This window comes from Alternaria atra (genome assembly GCF_907166805.1).
Source record: "Alternaria atra isolate CS162 genome assembly, contig: 19, whole genome shotgun sequence".
Classification (NCBI taxonomy): Eukaryota; Fungi; Ascomycota; class Dothideomycetes; order Pleosporales; family Pleosporaceae; genus Alternaria; species Alternaria atra.
In genome coordinates, this window is record NW_025091316.1 from 103564 (window position 1) to 128372 (window position 24809).

The 24809-nt window shown below is 50.1% G+C and overlaps 8 protein-coding genes across 8 annotated transcripts; 3 read left to right on the forward strand and 5 right to left on the reverse strand.

Moving 5' to 3' along the window:
• Window positions 1-744: 744 nt before the first annotated feature.
• On the forward strand, window positions 745-1797 carry ALTATR162_LOCUS194 (uncharacterized protein; the record flags this gene model as incomplete). The annotated part of the gene is made up of 2 exons (XM_043307787.1): window positions 745-822; window positions 886-1797. 2 exons carry the CDS (start codon window positions 745-747, stop codon window positions 1795-1797), a joined length of 990 nt encoding a protein of 329 aa, XP_043163722.1.
• A 143-nt stretch (window positions 1798-1940) lies between these two features.
• On the reverse strand, window positions 1941-4424 carry ALTATR162_LOCUS195 (uncharacterized protein; the record flags this gene model as incomplete). Its single annotated transcript, XM_043307788.1, has 1 exon — window positions 1941-4424. One exon carries the CDS (start codon window positions 4422-4424, stop codon window positions 1941-1943), a length of 2484 nt encoding a protein of 827 aa, XP_043163723.1.
• Window positions 4425-5535: 1111 nt separating this feature from the next.
• Window positions 5536-7291, reverse strand: ALTATR162_LOCUS196 (uncharacterized protein; the record flags this gene model as incomplete). The annotated part of the gene is made up of 2 exons (XM_043307789.1): window positions 5536-6217; window positions 6282-7291. The coding sequence occupies 2 exons, from the start codon at window positions 7289-7291 to the stop codon at window positions 5536-5538; spliced, it is 1692 nt and encodes a 563-aa protein (XP_043163724.1).
• A 3309-nt stretch (window positions 7292-10600) lies between these two features.
• Window positions 10601-11883, forward strand: ALTATR162_LOCUS197 (uncharacterized protein; the record flags this gene model as incomplete). Its single annotated transcript, XM_043307790.1, has 3 exons — window positions 10601-10611; window positions 10655-11531; window positions 11581-11883. The coding sequence occupies 3 exons, from the start codon at window positions 10601-10603 to the stop codon at window positions 11881-11883; spliced, it is 1191 nt and encodes a 396-aa protein (XP_043163725.1).
• Window positions 11884-18195: 6312 nt separating this feature from the next.
• ALTATR162_LOCUS198 (uncharacterized protein) lies at window positions 18196-19185 on the forward strand (the record flags this gene model as incomplete). The annotated part of the gene is made up of 1 exon (XM_043307791.1): window positions 18196-19185. The coding sequence occupies one exon, from the start codon at window positions 18196-18198 to the stop codon at window positions 19183-19185; it is 990 nt and encodes a 329-aa protein (XP_043163726.1).
• Window positions 19186-19286: 101 nt separating this feature from the next.
• ALTATR162_LOCUS199 (uncharacterized protein) lies at window positions 19287-20681 on the reverse strand (the record flags this gene model as incomplete). Its single annotated transcript, XM_043307792.1, has 1 exon — window positions 19287-20681. The coding sequence occupies one exon, from the start codon at window positions 20679-20681 to the stop codon at window positions 19287-19289; it is 1395 nt and encodes a 464-aa protein (XP_043163727.1).
• Window positions 20682-21220: 539 nt separating this feature from the next.
• On the reverse strand, window positions 21221-22482 carry ALTATR162_LOCUS200 (uncharacterized protein; the record flags this gene model as incomplete). The annotated part of the gene is made up of 2 exons (XM_043307793.1): window positions 21221-21639; window positions 22188-22482. The coding sequence occupies 2 exons, from the start codon at window positions 22480-22482 to the stop codon at window positions 21221-21223; spliced, it is 714 nt and encodes a 237-aa protein (XP_043163728.1).
• Window positions 22483-23732: 1250 nt separating this feature from the next.
• Window positions 23733-23981, reverse strand: ALTATR162_LOCUS201 (uncharacterized protein; the record flags this gene model as incomplete). The annotated part of the gene is made up of 1 exon (XM_043307794.1): window positions 23733-23981. The coding sequence occupies one exon, from the start codon at window positions 23979-23981 to the stop codon at window positions 23733-23735; it is 249 nt and encodes an 82-aa protein (XP_043163729.1).
• Between the last annotated feature and the right edge of the window lie 828 nt (window positions 23982-24809).

The following is a 24809-nucleotide window of genomic DNA, read 5'->3' on the forward strand; positions in this document are numbered from 1 at the left end:
TAGGTTCTGTTTTCCCTTAAAGCTTCTGGATCGATGATGACCCACGTGGGCGTAAAGCTATCGAGTGTGGGACTACAGGAAAGTGAAAGTCAGTGCTCGGTCAAGTATGCGAGGAAAAGCGCGCATATGCGGCACGGTACAGCAGCAAACGCGAGTTGATGATACCTTGCACCCGAGTTATAGGTTGCCACGTAAAATATCTGAGCCCATGCTGAGGATCAATGAGCCTTTCTAGCGCTCATTGTGACCAGAGTCTATGAAGCTGATATTGTAAGGACTTACTGTCCTGAGCCTTAACACTACCTGAGTCTACCAGGATCTCTTTTACACACAAAGGTTCATACGGTATGAGTCATAGCCTGATCATAAAATCTGGTCCAGAGTAAGGTTTTCGCCACTTGGATGCTATTGTATGTACACCCAGATAAGTAGAAGTCGAGTCTGACCTTTAAGGCGAATTGCAAGGGTCGGAAGGCACAAGGTCAATACACCCATTTCTAATAGCATTGGAATTCAGACAGAACGTGTGAGAATATGTAGTCGCAACACACTTCATACTACTATAATGATGGAAAACAGTTTGTGTATGACGCTTTTGGTCCTAGTAGAGCCGCGAACTAAAGCCAAGGCAAGCGACCCACTTTTAGATCCCGAGGTCGGAAGTCTCCTTTGCGATGGTGATACACCTAGAGAGATACATCATCCCGGTTTCTAACGTGTGATAGTCCTATATTCCAACTCACGATGTCAACCCCTGCGCTACTAGAAGGGCTCTCTGCTAAGGCACCCTCTGCACCACCCATAAAACTCAAATACGCAGACGTACGCGCCCACCCGTTCCCGCGCTGATACGACTGCGCTGAAACAACATGTCGAGATATACAGGTCGCCGTAACTGCAACTGCCAAAGAGTTCGCTGGTATCTACCGAGGCAAGCAATACCATGAGCCAGACTTCGACGCCGTCTTAGATCGCGCGTTGGCAGCCGGAGTAGAGAAAGTCATGCTCACGGGCATGTACGCTTCCGACGCATCATTCAATCTGGATATTGCGCGCAAAAGACCAGAGCAATGCAAAACCACTATTGGTGTGCATCCGTACCATGCCGTCGAAGCAGATGAAGGCGGAGAGGAGTACTATCGGAGCCTGTCCCAAAGCATCACAACAACTATGAAAGAAGAACCACATCTTCTAGGCGCTTTCGGAGAGCTCGGTCTAGACTACGACAAGCTGGCTGAAGCTCCCAAAGACGTCCAGATACGCGTCTTCAAGCGACAACTCGACATGATCGTGAGCGAAGGCTGGGAGTTACCCCTCTTCCTGCACTGTCGCGCAGCGTTCGAAGATTTCATCGCGATACTGGAGCCTTACATGGACCGTCTGCCTTTACGATCGGGTTTAGTTCACTCTTACGTTGGTACTACACAGCAGATGCAGACTTTAATCGCCATGGGTCTACACGTCAGCGTCAACAATTTCGCTTTCCGAGACCGCGATAGCTTGGACATGATCAGACATGTACCTTTGGACAAACTGCAGATTGAGACAGATGCGCCGTGGGGCGATATACAAGCTTCGAGTGAAGTAGCTAAAGCGTATTTGAAGAATGCGACGAAGTTGTCTTGGGGGAACAAAAAGAAGGATAAGTTCACTATGGGTGATATGGTGAAGGAGAGGAATGAGAGTTGCAATATGGAGAAGGTGGCTTTGGTCGTGGCTGGAATCAAGGGCGTTGGCGCTGAGGATGTTGCGGAGAGCGCGTGGAGGAATAGCGTGAATATGTTCTTTCCTAGTTAGTGGGGTTATGTGGTTCACCTAACTTAAAACATCGTGCGTGCATGGAAAGACGGTCTCCCTCGCCTTCCGTGAGATTCCGTCATATCTAATGGGAGTATGGCAAAAGAACGAGAGTTTGATATTCCACATCATCCATGTCTCGTCTATTTCGTCCCATCAGTGCCGTTCGCCTTTCCGTTCCCATTCTTCGCTGACCCATTGGTCAGATCTGCCTTCATTCTGCTACCATTCGACACCGTGCCGTTCGTACCTGTCTTCTTCGCCATCGGTACCTCTACGAGCACTTTGTACGTCTTTCCAGCAACAACATTCTTGATAACGTTGCTCTCCATTCCTTGTCCATCAACCACAACCTTCACATCTTTCACATCTCCCCTCTTGATCTGAACATCAAACACCGCCCCTCTAAACTCCCTCCTTACTTTCATCTCATCCCACGCACTCGGCATCTTCGGCGCGATTTTCAGACCCTCCCTCACGCCTCTCAATCCACATAGGCCTTCGATGAAACATCTGTACACCCAACTTACAGTTCCGGTGTTGAACAATTGACTTGAGCGCCCCGCCGTACGATTCAGGTGCTCGATACCATACCCACCACGGTAGTAATTAGGAATGAAGATGGGAAGTTGACCGCGGCGAATTAGATCCTCCTCATCAGGGCCAGGGATCATGGCGCGGAGAGTAGAGTATGCGCGATCGACCTCGTCAATGCCATAGAGGGCCCATGCGTAGAAAGCCGCTGCGTGGTTATACACGGACCCGTTTTCACCTTGACCGGGGTACTTTTGTGTGACGCGGCCGACGTCCTCACGCATAGCTGTAAATGGCGGACCAAACATGACTACACCATAAGGCGTCGTGAGTTGCTCGTCAACCTGGGGAAGCATTTTCGAAATCTGCTCCGAAGAAGCTGCGCCACCGAGGATAGACCACGCTTGCGGATTTAGCCAGATACGACCTTCCTTGTCGTCTTTGATGCCGAAAGTAACGTTATCGTCCGTAATACCGCGAGCGTACCAATCGCCGTCCCAGAGATGCTCGTTTGCTGATTCGTTGACCTGGTCAGCGCCGGCCCGGTATTTCTTCGCGACATCAGGTTTGTTAGCGTCTTCGCAGATTTGCGCCCACAGGTTTACGGCATAGGCGGTTGCAACTGTGAGCCAGCCAGATACACCGACGCCTTTGGGACCGACCATGTTCATTGGGTCGCACCAATCACCCTGCGCAATGTAAGAAAGACCGCGATCGTCGCGTGCATTCGATGAGAGAAGCCAGTCCATTGCGCGGCTGAAGCGCTCGAAGACGGTGAATGTATCACCATACATGCTCGTGACCTTCTCGTCCAGTAGTTCGTAGTCACCAGTCTCGCTGAGGTAGATCTCGAGGGCGATGGGTAGCCAAACGCAGTGATCAGTGTGAGGGATCTGGTTGATGTACTTGAGAACCGCGCCCTTTGCTAATAGGATACCATCCGGCATCGAACCGTTCCTCTCCTGTTGACCTACGGCAGTCTTGATAGCCTTCCTCGCGACCTCCGGTTTGATAAAGCTCATGCCCATGTTATCTTGTAGGTAATTTCGCGTTTGGGGATCGGTCGTCAGTCTATTTACGTCGCCGTGGTAGTACAGTTGTCGTGGTAGCCAATTGTTGACCAGATTATCGAGGTCTTTGTCCGGGGTCTCGAGACGTACGCAACCGTTGCCCCTCATGATGTAGTCTTCATACTCTCGGGCGGCTCTCGCGAACGCCATTTTGTTGAGATATTTCTTGCGCATATCCAGAATCTCTGCTTCATCGTATGCAGGACCAAAAAGAAACCTGTACTCTTTGCTATCGTTGTCGCCAAGCTCAGCCCTATATTGCACGACTGCAGTTGGGGTTTCATAACGGGCGTCGCTGTTTGAGAGTTGCGACTCTTCCAATGCCGATGGCGATTGTAGTCCTCCTTCACCCTCGAAAGCCTCTTGCTTTGCTTCCCATGAGACTGGTGTCGTTTCGCAGAGGAAGTAAGTTTTGTCTTTCAGGTACTTTGTCTTCGGGTAGTCTTCAGCTTTTTGGTATGGGGTCTTACAGCTCCCAACCACGCCTCCAACATTTGGATTCCAATCCGCCTCTTGGTTCATCCATGACATGTAACCCAAAGGGAAATAAGGGTAGACACTCAAGTTTCGCTTGCGGCCGGATATGTTGGTGACTTTGATGCTCCAGAGTTCAGCCACGTCGTCTGTTGGTAGCAGAAAGGTCATCTCCACGCGGATGCCGAGCTTCTCCACAATCCATTTGATGTCGCTTTTGCCTACATCGAAAGTGAACCGGTCCAACTTTGCCCTTACCGGCTCATACGGCGCCGAGAAGATGTCACCGTTCTCTTCATCCTTGATGTATACAAATCGGCCGGGGTGATGAGCATAGTAATTTTGCTCCGGTTGCATGAAGGTCTTAGCTTCAAGGTTGGGTGCGTAGGCGTATTTGGCGGGCTCGGGTTGCATATATTGTGCAGTTGCAAAGCCACGACATGTGACCTGAATCATCATACGTTGATTCCATAAGAATGCACCAGCTTTGGGCATCTCCGTTGGGCTTGTGAGCTCATATCGCTCGCCATTTTGGGTAGGTTGTATCATGGTTGGTATGTGAACAAGGATTGTACCTGTGAACTCCGCGGGGAACTTTTATACCGCGATGGGATGGTTGGTTATACAGAGACGTAACGGCCGACATGGCTTAGGAGGCGTAGCTTACTGTGTTTAGTGACACTGCAGAAGTCAATTGGAGCGCGGGACCGGATGCAGAATCAAAACGCGTGACAGGCACAAAGTCTTAGCGTTTCTGCCGATTTAGTCTACGGCGCGAGGATCAAACTTGATGCTCGTTGACGAGGCTGCTAGCAAGGCAAACGAAGGTCGTCGATACTCCTCAGGAGAAGAAGCAACAGCAGCAGCAAGAACGCAAGCTTAAGATGACCTTGAAAACGAAAGTCCGACCAGCGTGCAAATCGTAAAAATGATGACGAGGGATTTTCCCAAGTCAGTCATCTGTTCCTTAATGGTTCATATAAGGTACAGAGCACAATAAGCCGCACTGCGTGGGGCTAAGCGAATGGCGGTGTGGGGTTCAGCCTGAAAGGGCACGATGTAAGCGCGGAGACGGTTGTCCGGACCGCAACGCCTTTAGCCAGCCGTGAGGCAATACTCATGTCCCAACATGTCCAAAACAAAACGATCCTCAGATCTTCAATATGTGCACGAGATCCGAGTTGCGCAATCCGATCATCCGGCGTGTGTAGGACAGCGACGAAGGTAACCGAAAGTAATTGATGGCGCATGCGCCGATGTGCGGAAAGTAATGTGTCAGCTGCTCAGGACATTGTGTGGTGGCAAGTGACGGATGACAAGCAAAACTGTACTGTGCCGGCGCCGATATCCGCGGAAATCACAGCCATAGATATTAAATGTGACCAAGACTCGCTACCGGCGACCCCCATCCTGGGTATGCACAGTGCTGCAGCTTTGTAGCAAGTCTTGTGTATCGTGTAGTCTTAAAAAGTTCCTCGTTGTTATTGGCTAGTGAGAAATATTGGTAATGTTCGTTGGACGGGATATGAAAAAACAAAGGCCGAAGAAGTGGGGTATTGCACTAGACTGCTACCGCGGCTGACAAGATGCCGTTTCCCTAGATCAGTCTCATTGCCAGAATTCCAGAATGCCATAGCTTCCTTGCCAGCAATAGAGTGCTTTACTCGGCAGTCCACAGTGCTGCACCTCTTCCAGCCCAACTCTTTCTTTCGGATTCGTTTTGTGGTGGTGCTTTGTTCGAACTCTTCGTGATTTTGACATACTTTCCCGTCTCGGGAAATGCTTTCTTTTCCACCGCCGTCGATGATGGTTCTTTCTCCCACCATGACGGAAAGGCTGGGACACTTGTCCGCCAGAACCGTACCTTCCCATCGCCGTCGACACTGAGGTAAACATCGTGCTCTTCTTTGTCTTGAACGATGCCGTAGAGACCGCCTTTGACATAACCAGCCATCGTACCAGCAGACCGCCGGAACAACTCTTTCGCGTTGTTCTCGGTATTGTAAATCAGAATCGAACCTTCGTTGGATTCGACACCTAGTAATCGACCCTCGTCCATCCACTGAACATCCTGAATCTCCGACATGCGAAAAAGTCCCTTCTCATTTTCAAGTTTGAAATGCTGGAGAACTTTGCCATGGGGACCATCCGAAGGATCCCATACGTACGCAGATTTCCCTACGCAAAGTGCAATCTCCGGTCTTGTCGGATGCCAGTCGAGGCATCGGCACCAATCGGAAAAAGCATCTTGCATAGCAGCCGTCTTCCGCCCGTCAGAAACATCATGGACTTGTACCGCTCGGCCACCTTTGGAACTCCAAACGATGAGCTTCGAGTCTGGTCTAAAAGTTGGTGTACGAGGTCAGTATGTATCTCATGAGCTGTTCGCAAAGGAATACTACTCACGAGAATGCGCCAGCCCAGCTCTGCCCACCGGAATTCTCTGTGACCCACATGAGTGCTCCAGTAGAGACCGAATACATACGCAGCGTTCCATCCCAGGACACCGTAGCAACACACTCCTTATTCGGACTGATAGCCGACCACATAATGGCATCCGTATGTCCAGTGAGGCGGTGGATCTCGACGCCTGCTTCCAAGTCATATATGACAGCCGCGGGCAGATTCTGTGATGTGCGCATACCCTGTTGGGTAGATCGATTCTTTGAATGATACAACAGCAGTTTGCCATCATTGCTGAAGTTGACCGACCCGAAACTCGCGAGCTCCGCATTGTCGATGATAGTGTTATGACGCCTGCGATGATCGGCGGCTACCTTACTGAGCGATTTCATAAACTCAGTATGAAGTTTGGAAGTATTGATGAAATCCCTTGTCCACTCGTGGCTCGCTGCAAGATCTGGTGCGATCGCATCTATGGCTTTGGTAGCCAAGAGGGCGGAATCGATGGGCTCTTCTTTGTCGATTATGCGGCCATTCTGGTCCAGATCCCAAAGGATGAGCTGGTTGGCGCGACGGCCGCCGCGATAAGCATCGTCAGAGACGGAGCTGATAAGGGTGTAGCCTGGTCTTGGAGTCCCTCCATCCATGGCTTGATCGTTATCTATAAGGCTTTCTTCATCAGTATTAGAAGGCCGAAAGGCCACAGATCCCGCCCCTTCAAGGACTTCGCACAGCTCTCGGGACGCGACGTTGTATACCAAGATACGCTCTGCATCGGTGCTGATGGCCAACAACTTCTTATCAGAACTAATAGCAGTATAGTAGCTTCTGTGTTTGCTTTGAGAATGCTGGTTCAGATCGGCACTGAAGTTGAGGACATCGCACGCTTGCGACCAATCTTTTGGGTGACCAGAGGCATACTGAGCAGGAATGCCAGCACGTTCGAAGTCTTGTGCCGGTTCGTCAGGGAAGACGAACTCTCTCATGAAGTCTTCGTGCGAAAAACAAGGCATATTGAAGATGATCTTTAGATAGAGGCAGTTAGAGTTAATCCAGGCGTTCTTGTTCAGAACGGCTGCCTAGCCAGGCGAAGCGGGGATAGATCGGCAGATGACGTTCAGGTCAGCGAGAACCAATCACGTTTGAGAGTTAGCAAGTCTAGAATGAACCTGAAATCACGTATAATTGTAGTGTAGCCTGCGACGACTGCTCTTTAGGCTGCCAGATGAAGACACGCGAGATTGCGAAACGCGACACGTCATTGAAAGAAAAAAGAAAAAAGAAAAACGAGGAGATGTGCGAGCTGAAACGAAACGTCAATCCCACCTATGCCGTGCGCCCATCCGCGCTCAACTGCTCCGAGGACCAGGAACAAAGAGGGTGCAGCAGCAGGGTAAAGCCGCCAGATAGGCTCGTTGCCTCAAAGTCACCAACAGGCGTTTACTGCAGAGCAGCCCAGGCGCGTCAGAACAAAGAGGCATCATTCTCGGGCGTTGCCTTTGCTCAGCAGCCATTCATCAGGAGATGGAGGGAGGGTCCCGGCTGCTGAACCCACAAACGAAGTCCGGGGACTACGAGTGTGTGACGCCCGTCGTTGAGTCTGTTAAACAGGTAGGAATGCGACCGAACAGGCAGTGCATCCCAAAATAACAAGGTTGACGCGATAATGGAGCTTTGAGATTGGACTGGCAAACCTGGTGCGATACGAATAACCGATGTCTTGATAATCGTCCTTTGGGGTGAGACGCGTTGGACGCGATCGCAGAGACGCGAGGATTTTATTTGGAGGCATGTGCATCAAGAACTCTGACTATAGAGTGACGTGACATAGTGAACAGTCACCGGGAATCGCGTTGTCGATGGTGATGAAGGGGTGATGGCGATGTATACAAAGGTCAAAAGCGCAGAGTGGGAAGCGCCCCTGGCAAAACGCCTCACGATTAGCGTTGCCGCCAAATCTCTTTCAGACTTAGCGTGATTACAAGGCATCTGGCTCGACTTGTCCGCCAGCCACATGCGCAACAACCGAGGACATGTGAAATCCACTATAGTTTAGAGTAGGTGTGTCAAACTAGAAAATCAGATTCTTTCAGCGATGTCTTTGAGTCTACGTAACACATTATCGACTGCGCTTATAGTTCTTCCGCTTGCATTGAAATAACACCCCAGAACATTTCCCTATCTCGCGTCTCTTGATTCTAAATCGAATTTGCGATAGCCGTGATGCAGGCAAGCGTCTCTAGTCGTCCTTCAATGCTAGGTAGAGCCAGGATAAGACAGCCTGAGTACATATACACAAGTAATGGAGCATCACATCCATACGCATAGTGCCATGGACATCTTCTGGGCCTGCTGACACAGCTAACCAAACACCTTGCATTCTTGAACTCGTGAGAAACCAGACGCCTCCACCAGGGCATCGATCATTGGGGAGCGTATCCACCAACTGAGTACATCGCTGCATCGTCCTCCTTTTTTTTTGTTCTTGTTGTAATCCTCGCAATTGTTAGTATCCCACATAGGTGTGTGTCCGGGCTGGCGAGGTTAGATCAGGCGGGAGTCCTGGAGTTGCTGTTAGCGTGATTCAAACACACTGAGGGGACGGTGTGGGAGGGTGGGAGGCACCACCACGCTATTGTAATGAACTTCGATGGAAGAATAGCTTCTATCCGACCATGATATAGCGAAGGGACCTTCAAGACCTCTCTCCAATGGAATGGAGACTGCACACGTCGGTGAGGTTGTGGGTGACTGTGAGCGGTTGCGGAGTGTGGTAGCAGAAGCGGAGAATTTGTTGTGGCTCATTTATGACGCGTTTGCTCCTTGCTGTGGCAGAGCAACAGCAGTGATGTAGCCTGTGGGCTTGCGAAGATGTGTAGGCCGACAGCACCCACTATCCCTACTCTGTAAGCTGACATTTCGCACCTGAGCTACGACAAGATGATTGATGAGCGGGAGACCGAAGCAGAAAGGATGTCAGAGGTATACAAAGCCTATCATGCCAAATGCATACTACACGATACCTTCAGCAAAAAATAGAGATCAAGCCATCCAGATCTGCTGACCACAGCGGTCAATCTGAAGGGGGGCTATACGTACCAGATGATGGATATCTCGTCCTTCTTACATCACCATAATCCTACAAGATAAGCGATAATGCAAGGAGATGGCCGAAGCCAGAGATATGCCTATAGCAGCCGCAAGAGAACTGTGGCTCGTTAGTCAATCCCACACCAATCCATGGAGGAAGGAAAACTTACGCAAAGAAACAAAGGACGAAACTTGATAGTGTTACCATTCGAACCAACGTTAGTTACGTGTTTTCAGTGAGGTGAGTGTGAGGTTGACCGCTGGACCAGCAGATCTGGATGACTTGATGAAAAAATCCAGATTTGTTTGGCTTTATAACTTCCAACTCTGGACAATTGAAGCTCTGCGCGGAGACTGTCGTCTTCCGGATAGATCGCAATATTTTGATGCAGAGCAACGTCCTGGTGTGGCTGCTGTGATGGTGGTGAGAACCGTGGTGGTGAAGGTAAGATTGGGAGCGGAGGCGACAGATGGCGAGCACGACTGTCTCAGAGTGCAGCCCATCCACACGTACACTCAGGAAAGGAAACAAGCCATGATATGAACATCGAGAATGAGAGGTTGATAAAATAAGATGAGCGCAGACTGTACTGGAAAAGGTGAGGAGAGTCATTCATGTACGATATAGGAAAGAAGGGAGCGGCCCGAAGCCCCAGAGCATGCTCCCGATGGCAGATGATACACAAAGTACGAACGTCAGTACAGGCTAGCTGCGGTGGATATACCATCTCCAATAGAGAAGAAGAGGCAGCCATGGAATATGTTCAGTGGCATTCGCATCAAGCCCCTGATGCGAAGGAAACAGGAGCTACTAATACGAGCCATGCAAGATGCAGAACATTAACACTCTAGATTCAGATTATGCAGACGACGAAAAGAGGACATGTAGACCTCGTAGACATCCAGGAGGGGTGTGATGACAAAGAATGTCGTCGAAGCGTGTAGGTTTGGTGTTCCGAAGAATGGGGCCATTCGCCGGTGCTTGCTAGTTCGGGGATGCCGTGGGGCCCTTTGGCGGCTTCAATGTCTCGCCAACTCCATGTCCACAACACCAACTAGGTCACCACCGTCATGGCGCCATCGAGAGGTTTGAGTATGTCTGGAACTCAGTGCATCTTCTCACGATTTGCATGCACGAGTCGCAGTCCACCTGCGGTTCGTTGCAGCTTCCGCCGGCTTTCGACAGCCAGGGCAGCGGTTTCTCCAACGGGTACGCTCCTCCCTCAACCACGATGCGCTCTCAGTAGCTTCCAGGTAGGCTCTGCTATACGACATACGACATGCAGCGCTGCCAGGAATTACTCTTCGTTTACGGAGAAGCTCGCCGACCCTACGAACAAGCTGCAGAGCTACGTATCCCGCAGCGACGACCCCTACCTCAACCTCTCCATTGAAGACCACATCCTTCGCAAGAGTCCCGTCGACAGCACGATATTATTTCTGTATGTGAACAGGCCTTGCGTTGTTATAGGGCGTAATCAGAACCCGTGGACGGAGGTCAATCTGGGCATTCTCAACGCCGCACGCGGAACACACGACGTCAAAGACAGCGAGCCTCCAGGCATCGGTACGGTGGACCTTGTGCGCCGCCGCTCAGGTGGAGGTACCGTCTTCCATGACGAAGGCAACCTCAATTGGAGCATAACATGCCCCCGCGTCGACTTCACACGCGACAAGCACGCTGAGATGGTTGTGCGCACTTTGCGGAGGTTGGGCATCGACCGCGCCAGGGTCAACGAGCGACACGACATCGTTCTCGATCAAGGACATGAGAGAAACGCAGTTGACCCTCAAGACACGCACCGCACGCCTTACACCACCGACGAAGGCGGACCAAGACCCTTGAAGGTCTCTGGCTCGGCTTACAAGCTCACACGCCAGCGCGCTTTGCACCATGCGACGACGTTGCTGAGTTCTCCGAATCTGCACATCATAGGAGACTACCTGCGATCTCCTGCGAAGGACCTCATACAAGCCCAGGGTGTCGAAAGCGTCAGCTCGCCCGTATCGAACATTGGCCTTGACGTAGCAACATTCCAGGAACGTCTGCAAGAGGAGTTCGCCTCAATGTATGCCGATTTGGGAACCCCAGGCATCGTAGAAACCGTCGGCGTAGAGCATCTAGACATCCCTGATATCCGAAAAGGATATGACGAGCTACAGGTACTTTGATAGCCCCCATGCTTCTCATTGTCGTTGCTAACCTTTAAAGACTGACGAGTGGATGTGGTCTCAAACCCCACGCTTTAGCCTCGCACTCGACCCTGAGGACGACATCGGTCTCCATATGGAAGTACATCACGGTCTCATCAAGAGCTTGGATTTCGGGAACTCCAAACTCCCGGATAATGCTCAAACAGCCCTTCGGAACGCGCTAGTTGGTATGAAAGTGCAGGATGTCTGGAACTCGGAGACATTTCTGCAAGATAGCGACCAAGCCCAGGACGATCATCTCGCCACTATAGTGAGACGACTCCATGAGCTCCTGCCTGTTCCCAAACTTTTCGAGCGTTGAAGCTTGACGTTTGCAGGTTCGAATGACAGGTATGCTTATCCATGACTTGTAAAGAGTTGGAATGGCCATAGGTCATGAGACCTCGCTGGTGTTAGACCGACAACCATGAATACTCTACCGAGTGTCCCCCTGCAGCTGAGAGAAGATACATCCGTATGAAAGAGCAGATATGAACTCCACTCCCTGTTTCCTGACGTGCTTGTATTGGACAAGCATATACTCGTCCGGCGACTATGGACTGATCTACATGGAGTTTTCGATATGCTGCATTCCCTACATCGCCGCCCATGCCTGCATGTTTGGACGAGCGGCAGCATTTTGTGCCTGGTATATGCTCGAGCCATTGCTTGTAGACATGGCGGTCCATTGCTGCGACCCTCTCCTTGCACTAGATTCTGTACAGGTACACAGTGTCATGGACGTTGTTCATGGCCGAGTCTTTTCATTGTGTGAAGCTTTGTCTTGTTGTGCGCAGCGCCGGCTGTTCTAGGATACACAACGACTGCTGAGAGCTGTCCGACTATTGCGGGCCGTCATCGATAGATGAGTTGTTCTCTTGTGCCGGTATGCCATCATGTCCATCTGAGGGCAAGCCTTGCCTGGACGGTTACTACCTGAGGCAACCCTGTTGCTTGTACGGATGACTTAGTAAAGGTATCCAGCTCGTAGTACCACTACCGCCAGGTACGATCGGGCCGCTTATGGAGCGGTTGCATGCGCCGTAGAGGTGGAGCGATAGCGCACCACCCTTTGCAGTAGGTTGTTCTTCCTTGTTAACGCAGTTGTGTCGCCCCTTTTCCATGTCCTTCCTTTATTCCTGTTCTGGGGGTTGTTTGCTTTTCGAGGCAGCTCCGCAACCCCGTCGTCGGCGCGGTTTGGTCAGATTCGAAGGCTCTGCAAGCGTCATGGTAGGTATGAAAGATCTTGTCGCGCAGCCCGGTAGGCTTTGTTATCATGATCGGGACTGCGGGATTCGCTATTCTGAGACTCGACCTGGAGTCTCGACAATCGTAGGCATTAGTTCTTTGCCGCGGGGTAACTCCAGAACGGAGAACTATTTGACAGCGACCTTGAACCTGGTGGTGATTAACGACTGCAAGGTAAGCTTCTTCATAGGCTGCCGAGTCTCTCACTGCTGGTTATAGCTGTCGCCTCTGACGGCGGAGAAAGCGGCCTTGAAGCGTTCCTCAAAGCTGCTCTCCCTTCGCCAGGAGCGCTAGGAGTCGAACACAAAGAGTTCCAGCCATCAAGAACCATGAGTCTCATGTGTTCCAGGAGGTTGTTAGTGCTAGCATCGACGTAGAGAGCTCCGCATAACGCTGCCGCGGCAGTCTTCACGGGCTTCTGCGGCGATGAATGAAAGCGGTATCATAGTCCTAGGTGACCACATGACATTGAGAGGTTCCTACCAGTCTCTGTAGAACGATGCGAGGATAGGTAAGGGTGGTGTTGTGACAGTGTGTTAGGGGATCTAATGGTTGCCCCTTCGCCGCACTAGCGCCAAATATTTGGAGCAGCACGACAATGAGGCAGCTCAGAGCATGCGTTTGCAAATCACTGCATGCCCGAGCTCGTTGAGGCTCACCTGGCATTTACAGTCACTTTGTGTTGGTAAGAGAGCTATAGCTATCTCAGCTATTTCAGCTTCAACTGGCAAACTCTCACCAAACATCACAACTTCTACACTACAACACAACATCACTTTAGCCACAAGATGGCTATGAAAGACTGGCCAAGATTTACCAGGGGTTGGATTGTAGTCCACCTGTGATTGGTTCCGAAAAAACGTGTCAAGGAGTTTTGGAAAGAAACTTGGGATTGCTCCCACAGCGTGAGTACAACCCTCGTTCATGTAAGCCCCGGTATAGAACTCGTCGATAGGTACTACCTGAATGAGGACGAACTCGACGAGCGACTAGCCGGGCACGGCATCTAGGCTGCATAGGCAGCGAGAATACGACTTCCGGGCTGCAGAGACCCCCTCTGCAGTCTCGCTTTGGTCCCTGTGGCAAGTGCAATCGAATATGGATCGCAGGAGGCGCTCGGACTATACATTTACACAAGCGTATAAACCCTTGCGAATGCGCCTTTTAAGCTCGAATTTTGTCCAACAAAACTGAGTACACTACAACTCAAAACGACCCTCAGCCACACCTATATCCGGGATCGAATCTCCACGCCCCTCACATCACACTACTACGCAAAGTCAAAATCAATATGATGTACTCGTGCAGCTCCTCCTTCACCACAATGGTTTCGATACGCACGACGATATTCGAGTCTGACGAGTACACTAGCACGGACCCCTTTACCGACTTCGATGGAGCGTATAGCATCTGCGATGACGACATGCGGTCTCAGCGTGTCGACCTTGATCCGACAGCGACGCGAGAAGGTGTACAAAGGCATTCGAGTAGACTGTGGAGGGTTAGGGAATGGATGAGGAAACTACTGGGGTGTTGGTAGTGCTGGGAGAGGAAAGTAAGATGCGTCGTGGATGCTGCATAAGTTCTGAAAATATTGCGAAGTCCTGCACGTCAGCGTCGTGTGCGGCAGCGACTTATTAATACCGTCGGACATTTTGGCTGCCTTCTGGGCCTGGTCCTCGGCAAATCATCGCCTATTCGCCTGTCGCGGTTTCAGCCTTCCTAATCACAACCACTCGCCATCACATCGCATATTTCTAGCGTAACCGGTGAACGTCGTCGGGGACATAGATATGCACGTCGCGGCATGATTCGCCTTTTCGATCCAATCAATGCCATCCACGATCCTCGGCGCCTGTTGTTTCGAAACACGGACAGGCCATGAAACGGCTGTCATCAGCGTTCGCCGCGTTTCAGCTGGTGAACCGCGCCACCTCGATCACGCTAGCCTGTTCATCGATAGTCGCGCATGAGGCTGAGAACATGGCTGCATTTATTATTCGGCATATGATATAGGATTTGATCAAGAGTTGATCTCGACAAAACTTTCCAGCCATCAGCGCAGTGCGCATTCGATACGTTCCTTCCTTCTACGTCCGTTCATCCTCTGCATAATGAGCGGTTACGAATATTCCAGCGCTGGTTCGCAGTATACATACGATACCGTTGAAGCCTCAGACTACGAAGCCTTCGAAGCTCCATATCCTACATGGGATTACACGCAGAATCAGTTCAATAGCCCCATAAGTCATGAACAAAGTCCCATCGGTACGTAAAGATGATTTTTATTTTCTCGACGTAGTACCTTGGACTAATTGGAATCACAGACAGTTTGGAGCAGTATCCTCGACAATGGCCAAGCATGAATGCTATAAGCCAGCCATTCGGTTCATCGCAACACCTCTCAGCTCTAAGCTTTTCATCGGCATCCACAAGCTATCGGTCGTCAAACAACAGCACGTTCTCTTATGTCCCACTGAGGGACTCGATTGCATCATCCGTCTCAGGATATTCGCGTACCTCCGACATGTCAAGGGATAAACACTTCTTGATGGCCGAGCATCTGTTGTGTCACGGGCCCATCCAAGCGGCTTCGCAAGTCGCAAGCCCAATCAAACAGCCTTGCTCGCGACCTGCTGGGGGCAAGGAAAGTAAGAGACCGGCTGTGCCAGAGAGAGATTACTTCAAGACTTGCGTATCAGCGACCAAACAATCCCGGCTTTGCAGCAAGAAGCACAGGTACTTTTGTACTAGCTGCGAACGACCTTTCGTTGAAAAAGCGGACTGGAAGCGCCATGAGGAGACCTATCAGGAACGAGCGGAGATGTTCGAGTGCGATCTTTGTCCAGCCATCTACTTTTTAGAGAAAGACTTCACCAAGCATCATGCTCAATCCCATCGATGCACATCTTGCGCCGAGACCACTACACGTAGTAAGAAGGCCCACGCGCTCTCCACAAGACGGAGGCGGATGACCCGGACTGGCTGGGGCTGTGGATTCTGCTGTCATTTCAGTAATGACTGGGCTGAGAGATGCGATCATATCGCACAGCATATGGAAAAAGAAGGACTGACAAAGGCGAACTGGTATCACAGTAAAGTCATCTACTCTCTACTTCAACGACCAGCCATATACCACGAGTGGATGCGACTACTTCGCACACGGCCAGGCCTTACCAATTGCGCGTGGAACCAACACTCAACCGGACGTGTTGAGGGCTATCCAGAAAGCAATCCTAATCCTCAACTTCAGGATTATCTTGAGTTTTACACACCGGATCAAGACGCTGCAGCATTGGCACAATTGGCCTACAACAAGATGGCTAAACCTTACACACCATCTCGAACATCCGCCCCACCGCCTGTCCCACCCAAGAACTATTCCAATACCTCCTTACAAGATTGGACCGCCGAAATGGATTCATGGGCGCAGATCACCAACTCGGTAATTGAAGATGATATCCTCCCTACGGGTATCAGTTGCCTAGACGGGTGGTATGCAGTTTAAAACTCTTGTAATCAACTCGCATCTCGCGAAGTTTAATGTATAATAAATATCCCAGATGCACTACCACTCCAATGTCACATCATGAAGATCATATAAACAGAGTTGGATGACATCCCAGACCCACAACCTACACTCACCTATACTCCAGTTTATCCCTACCAAGGATACAAGGCTCGGATAGTCAACGCATCCATTTCACTCATACCGGTGTAGGTATCTGGTCGCAGGACCACAGGGTCTTGATATATTCGGGTGATCGACTACGTATCACTAGCCTCCGGAGGGCCCGCGGGCGCTATATTCAAAGTTTGGTAGATGACCGTGTTCGGGCCTTCATCGGCATCTATGCATACAAAAAACATCAGCTCCCCGCACCGCTTCTTCTCCTTCCGGCACGGCACTGCAGCTTCGGAGGATTACTCCGGAACGCCCGTGACATTAGACTTATCCTAATATAAGCACTAGTTCTCATTGGATCTCCCGCGTAATCAATAAGTTCGATGTTTGTGCAATGAACTCTGAAGCCCAATGAAACACTCGGACTGATGGCCACTCTCAACGAAGAGTGCAAACAAGACTTAGACGACGTGCTGTAGTCGAAGGCGCTATAACGTATAGTTTCTTATCTCCAGCTCTACATGGATTGAGGTAAGCAGAATAGGAGGTCTGATTCCTCTACACCGTCTTTCTTTTCGACATAATGTCTAGTCTTCTGAATAAGCTTTTCTCTTCTAAGCGATAGGCCATCCATAGAGTCTGGCATGTACATGCTACGAAGTAGCACTCGAAAGGAACAAGCTTCTTCGTAGGCCCGAAGGTTGTACTGGGAGAAAAGGTCAAAACACAGAGTGAGCAGCGCGGAAGACTCCGCTGCTCCGGAAACAAACATTATAAATATTCATACTGCCCGCTACATGTCCTTCACTCCACAGGCTTCTCGAAATATATCTTATCGACTTCCGCCAAAACACTTCCTGATCTTTACAATGAAATACACTCTCCTCGTCGCCATTTTCTTCGGTATGGCTATGGCCGGACCAAGTGTGTTAACCGCGGAGGACGTATTTGGATTGGAGAAGCGAGCTTGTGAAGCTGGCCTTCGCTACACCAATCATGCAGTTTGCCGATCAACTGGTTGCAAAATTTGTGTTCCAAACTATACTTGCGATGTAAGTGTACAATACATCTAGTAGCGTGAAAGCTATAGCTAGCTGTTTGGCTTTAGTTACATGGCTAATGTAGAGGACCTGGTGTAGGCTTGTTAAACAGTCTGCGGACTCGGCTCCTACAGTTTGCTTCTCGCATCGCGCTGTATAGAGTTCTCTCTTAGAAACTCAGGCTTGGTCGAACTCACAAAGCGTTGGATGCTTGCCCAGGATAGGTTGTCTCAATCGGATGGTCAACGACGCTCAGGGTCAGGAACTGAAGGCAGAGGTTTCATAATAATATCTAACGAAATGCTGATAACGCAATGGGGGCTCAGTAGAATATTTCAAATTGACTTGTTCTCCTCTATTTCTTTTCCTCCTGCGTAGCAAGCGTCCTTACCCCGCTCGGCACTCCTGTAGCGCGCCCCACAGTAGTGACGATCTGGGCAATAACAGGTCTCAGGGGTAGTCATTAGCTGAGTCATTCCAAGGTACATAGCCTTGTTAGCCCCTATCGTGGCTCGATATCGGTTCGTCAGTGATTTACTCAAAGCAATACACTCGTACTCTGACTATTGTTGTGCATCTACTGTTCCATCAGACCGTATTGTTTGACATATACTACACCAGGCGACCGACCAGGGAAGCGTTTACACATCTCTTCCCACCCCTTACCCTGCTCATACTTTAGTTGGAAGGAAAGCAGTTCGTCTAGCGCGAGACCATGGCGATGATCACACAAATAGTGAAGAACAAGTGGGGTACTCTGCGCGCAGAGTCCACTGAATCCTTCACAGGGCGAAATGTCCTAGTCACCGGTGCCACCTCTGGGCTAGGGTATGCGGCAGCGGCCAAGTTCGCGAAGCTAGGGGCATCAGAGATCATCATCACAGCACGAGATGAGGTCAAAGGCGAGACAACCAAGAGCAAACTCGAAGCAGATGTCGACCAACCATGTCAATTTGAAGTCTGGCAGCTCGACATGAATTCATACGACAGCATCGTCAAGTTTTCGCAGCGCGTTGTTACCGAGCTCGATCGTCTAGACGTCGCCATACTTAACGCCGGGATCTTCAACGCTGCATATAGGTCGTCGACATACGGCTGGGAGGAAAACCTACAAGTTAATACACTTTCCACAATATTGCTCGGTATCCTCCTCTTGCCAAAGTTGAAAGACTCGCAAAAGCACACAGGAAAGATACCTATATTGCAGTTTGTAAATTCGCGCGCACACAAGACGGTGGAGATACCTACCAATGTCCGAACACAAGATGACTCCAGCATCCTGGCTGAACTCAACAAACCACAAAAGGGCAAGCGAGCCCTGGAACAATACTCTTATTCGAAACTTCTCCAAAGATATACCGCTATCCAGCTAGCAGCAACAACGCCGTCAAAGGAAGTTATAATCACATGTACCTGTCCTGGTATGGTTATAACGGACATTTCACGCGACGTTAGATTTCTTGGTGTCAACATCGTCAAGGCTATCGTGCACACTATGTTGTTTCGGACCGCAGATCAGGGCGCCAACACTTACATCAGTGGCGCAGCGCAGAATCAAGAATTACATGGGAGGTTTTGGACGAACGATGTAATTGAAACTGATGGGCAAAATATCATGGGAGAGGAGAGCCAGAAGGTTGCGCGAAGGGTATGGGATGAGATTGTGGAGGAGCTAGCAAGGCATGTGCCTGAGGTCAAGGAGCACCTTTGATATCACCCTGGAAGAGATCTGATATTGGTCGACCCAGATATGTCTATAAGTACCTTTATTGCATAGTTGTCTAGACAGCGTCACCAATATCAAAAGCACCATCACCACCCCTCCAAATCCTCTCCCTTCGTCTCCAAACTCGGCGGCTGAACAGGCATACCCTTCTTCAACGCACCAACAAGCGGATCTTTGCTCATCAACTCCTGTATCTTCTCTTCAGTACTAACATCGGCTTTGACTCGCTTATACGCCATCCTCGAAGGCTTGTCAACAACATCCAGAAACTTCTTTCTTCTTGCTTCCGACCAGGCGTTTAACAACTTCTCGCCGTCCGTCGCTTGGCTGGTGAGAACACGAACTAGGACTTCGGAAAGCGAAGACGCGTCTGCCATACCGGATGCGAGACCGAGTCCTGCGTATGGGTTTGTCAAATGCGCTGCATCGCCTACGAGACAGATACGGGCGTCGTGATGGTATAGTGACGGTACGAGACGTTGTTGGGCTTTGTATGGGGCTACACGGACGACTTCGTAACCTATTTCACCGTTCTCGCTCCGACCTTCATTCGGCATCATGACACGTAGTTTCTCATGCAACGTCCTCATGATCTCTTCTTCAGATACACCAATCGGTACACCATAACTTACGCGCCACAATGCTGGGTGACTGTCTGTGGCATGGTTGATACGGCCAATTAGTCCGTAGTTTTCGGGATCCATGATGAAGTTTGCGTCGTAGAAGCCATGGGCGTGGAAGTCGAAGTAAAGATCTGTGGCTACTAGTTGAGCGTCGAGTGTTTCGCCTTCTAGACTGATATCGAGATCTTTGCGGATGATGGAGTGGGCACCTGATGCATCGATGAGGTAGGCTGCGTCAATGGATTCGTCGCCTAATTGCATCGAAGAAGCTTCAGGTGTGATCTGGATGCTAACACTGCTTGCTGTTGGTTTGAACGACGAGACACTGGTTCCGATCCTCACTTCTGCTTTTCCATCCAAAGCAGCCAAGCGCTTCATCAGCACTTGCTGGAACTTTCCTTGCGGCAGTAGGAGCTGGCCCTTTCCTTTCATTCCCTCACCTGAGTTGTCGAAGGTCTTGCCCGCAATTACTTTGCTACCAGTTTGGATACTCGTTCGGAAGCACAGACCTGAGCTCAAACTTCCCGTCTTCACCAGCTCAGGTAATAAACCTTGGACTTTCGATAAGATGGGATACGTGGGCGGTTGATGTGCCATTGCCCGGGTTGATGTAGGGTCGGGCTGCTGCGATTCGATGACAATCACTTTGTTGGGGATATCCGACTGTGCGAGAAGGAAGGCTAGGAAGAGGCCGACGCAACCGCCTCCTGCAATTACGACCGGGAGAGGTTTCGCATTGGTACCATTCGTGCCGTTCGTATGTGAGAAGCCGTAGGAGAAGTCGCTAGCACCGTTCATAACGTTGGCGCTGGAAGTGTTGAGTGTATGTTCGCTTGTCGCGACATTCGTGGCCGCCATATTTGAAGTAGATGTTTCCAAAGTGTCAATGTGGAGAGCGTGATACCTTCGTAAGTAGTGAGAATGGAAGGTGGCCTGGTAATGTCGTTGGTGATCTTGTATATGCGTAGGAAATACCGGTCTTGCAGACTTTCAGTGAGAAATCCATCTTGATGATGCGTTACGGCTCTTGTTCGGATATGCAACGATGTTCCCGTCGATGTGGTGCTGTCATTGTGGTACCTGCCGCAGCGGCCCCGATGTGGGGAACCGGCGGCTTGAGCCTCAGGGTCCAGCCAACGTCGAAGCTACCTAGAAGCTCCACCAAGACACCGACATCACAAGTAGATTTGCATATGCAAAGTGGATCCCAGTCCATTTTTCATTGAAGCTACCTGTAGGTCCCTCGACACGTCTAGCCATCTGCCTGACCTTGCATGATCCTCAATGAGCAGTTGCCTCTACCATGGGTGTCCCCATTTCTAAAAGCTCTGTATATCTCGCACCATCTAATGAGGCAATGGAGCTCGCCTGGCTTCTAACACTCAGTCTTTCCAAGATTAGTTCCAAGGGTAGAGACGCACAATGCCCTCCTTGTCTCCGTCGGAGATCGCGTTAGGCCACGGGATGATCTCTGCGGTCGAATCATCAACCTTCCCATCCTTGGGTCTACCATTCTTCCAGCGTACGAGAGGCAGATCCTTGACGCCGCCAGCGGGATTACTAGCAAAGTCGCCAGAAGCATATATCATGATGGAATGGTAGTCGAAAGCAGCTGGATAGTACTGTGTGCGGTCCTCGCCCATGTCCTTGGAGTAATCACACGGGTATGGAAAATTGAGATCGTGCATCCTGCCTAGCGAGCTCGACCCACAAACGTCTTCAATCGAGATCCCCCAGTCGGGGTTCCCCACGATCTTGGCCTTGACTTGGTCGTAGCTTATGAGCTTAGAGCAGTCGAAGTTGACATATTTGTCCCCTAGAACTGTTAGTCGGACTGAGGAAACGATCGAAAAATTGTAACTCACGGTCGTGTCGCTGATGTTCATGTACGAGGCCGAGGACATGACCCATCTCATGAGCTACGTTAGCGACCCAATCCTGATATGCAAAAGAACCTGTTCCGATTCGCAGGCTGTGGCGATCAGGATCAGGAAAACTAGAGTTAGGGGATTGATGTTAGCAAGCTAGTGATACTTGACAACCCTTCTTATATATCTGACCTATATGCTCTTATCTCCGTAGCCAAGGGTTGATAGACTAGAACCCCCCTGGTTATGCTGAATCACAAGTGTACCTTCTGGGACCTGTGGATTCCATTTCACTTCATCTGGATAGGTCGTGTAACAACGAGGGTGGTGGTTGGTGTCTCGGTGGTAATAGTGCCGAAAGCCATCGAAGTGATGTCCATTCTGCGAACCGGGGCCCAACTTGTTACGCCACATGGTGTTTGCGTCATTCACTGCAATCTACGGCGTCAGTACTCCAGATCGCGTAGCGTAAGTTGTATCAGGCAATATCACTTACCAACATCCTTCAGTGCTGAGAACTCCGCATGGGAGGCGAAGCAGTAGTAGATGTACGTGACCTTCCTCGAGTCACCGTTTTTGGGCCAAGCAGTGATGTCTTCGGTGCCCGGACCGATTACGGTGCTCCAGCCATTGCCTCCACCGTCTGGACCACCACTACCAAACTTCGCTTGTTGATGTGCGACGTAGTCTGCGACCAATGAGCTGTTCGTGAGACGAGGATTGTTGAAGGGGAATACACATGCCGACGTCAGTGTCGCACATACAGTGGCAAGGAGGAGTGACAGACGCATGTTGTATGTGATGGAGTTGAGACAATTGAGTGTGGAGAAGGCGTGGAGAGATAGAGAAGAGGAGTGGGAGGTTTTATATAGGTAAGGCAAAGGGAGGACTCGCCATTAGCCGGGTCAATCCATAAGTGAAGTAGTGGTTGCCTGACAGTAAGTGAGGGTATAAGAGAAAAGGCTCTAGGGAAAACCATTTACCAGTAAGAGGACATGATTCTTAAGCATCCGTGGTACTTGTAAGTGGAATACGGAAAACCAAAACTTAGTTCTGAAGATAAACTGACTAGACATAGGGCTTTGCCAAAGTACCCTTAGCCTGCTTTCTATAGCTGATTGCTTCTATCTCATATGAGGAAACAGGAAAAGTCTAACAGTAATAAGACATTCATGTAGGTGATACGTGGTTTAGAACATGGGGCACAGATGGTCGTTAAACGGAATGTAACAAGCTTTTGTACCTATGACATACAGGCCGAGCAGAAGACAAGCGACGTGCATGTTTTACACGTTAAGATGAAACTTCAGAATTGACATGTAGCTGTATCGATGAGGCAAGAAAGGCTCAGTCATAGATGTGAAACAAAGTGAAGTGATCATTCGCAGTCCGAAAAGGTCAGACGCAAAGCGCCGGTGCTGGTTTGTTTGGTCAGAAGATTCGGCTGCAAGCATACAACCTAACGCGTTGAGCATCTGCAGCGGATGTCACAGCTGGCGCGACGAGTACGAGCGCATGCTGGAAGGCGAGGCACTAGTCAATTCATCAAGCTTGATACCTATCTTTGCGCAATCACGGTATCTGCGACCATTCGGATCTTGTGTACTCGATCTTCAATTTTGAACCCATCGCCTAAGATCAGTACCAAGGTTCAGATAAGCCTCCTTCCCTAAGAATTTGACGTTTTTCCATCCAGCATTCTTCGTGACACGCTCGATTCTGTCACTTTTGTACCAGCTTTTGCCAAAAAAAAAAAAAAAAAAAAGGCGGCAATGGTTCCTGTGTGCCGCGTGTTTTGTGATGTGCATTTTCGAGCGCGACGTGTCAAGGCATTTTTCTTCCAAACGGCAATAACACCAGTACTCCCTGGTTGCAAAGTTTGTAGGATGTGCGATGCGGCAGCAACGTCGTCGGGAAGCCCTGCGAACACAAAGTCGGTGATGGAAAAATTAAATGTGTTGTCCGGGAAAGTGAGATTGCCCGCATCCATCGTATCGAACTTGACCGGCCACGAGGGGTTTTCAGTAAGCTTGGCATGCATTTAAACGAAGAACATGGGATTCACGTCGGTGGCGTGGATCTTCAGATCGGCTGGTGGATTGCTTTCCATGATTGCCATAGTTACTGCGTCGTAACCGCAGTTGTTGTCATGGACGACTGTCGGTACAGTTAATGGTGGGATCTCTTCGAGGAGCTGCCGAGCGATAGAGTCGCTGACATCGCCTTGGAGTTCTTGGAGGAGCGCGCCATCGAAATCTAGAGCCTGCTCCGGCCTAAAGTCTGTGGCCATTTTGGCGGCCGAGTTAATGTGGATGAAGGATGGTGGTCGCAATATGCTGGTGTCTGAACTTCGGAAGTCAACAGGAAATGTGTCTGCGATACTCTAAGGTCCAGGAACCTATGCTCTTGTGTAGTCAGATCGGGGGCTTTTCGTGAGTCTTGCAGGCGGTGCTTATGAAAGTGTCCGATGCCAACGCTTGCCGTATAGCGGAACAGATTGCAGAGCGTGCCCACGAAGACGCCATGGCAGAGTTATGATGTTGGAGGCCTTACAGGATCCGTTCCGTGCAGGATTCTGACATTGCTGTAGTGGGATGATTCCGCTGATGCTGACCATATTTTTGGATGAGTATCTCTTTTATACCCGCTGGCTAAATCGTTCGACCAAGCCAGCGGAAGATGGTGTATGTATGAACCATAGATTTTTGTATTGGGTATTCTCCCTATTAGCGATAGACGATGATTAATCCTGATGGAGGTCGCTTTAAGAGATGCTTTGGTTTTGCAATGTGGTTTCTCGTATGAATGAACGAAGTGCTCGCACCATGGGTGGACAATACATCAAGAGGTGAGGACTGCTAGCAGCAGCTCATGTAGAAAGCAGATAAAGAGCGAAGCATGACTACACGTCGACACGTGGAGTGCTCAAGTCGTTCGAAACCATCTCTTACGAGGTCTTCGGATCCCGCTTCTGGCTGATCATCCGGGGGAGAAGACCCAGTCTGACGACCCGAAAAGTAAACGAAACATAGATGATCGTGATCGCAGAGTAAAATAGAGGCCTGTAGAACTGCATTTTTTCTATTGAGCCCCTAGATTACGTGGTCACTCTGGGCGT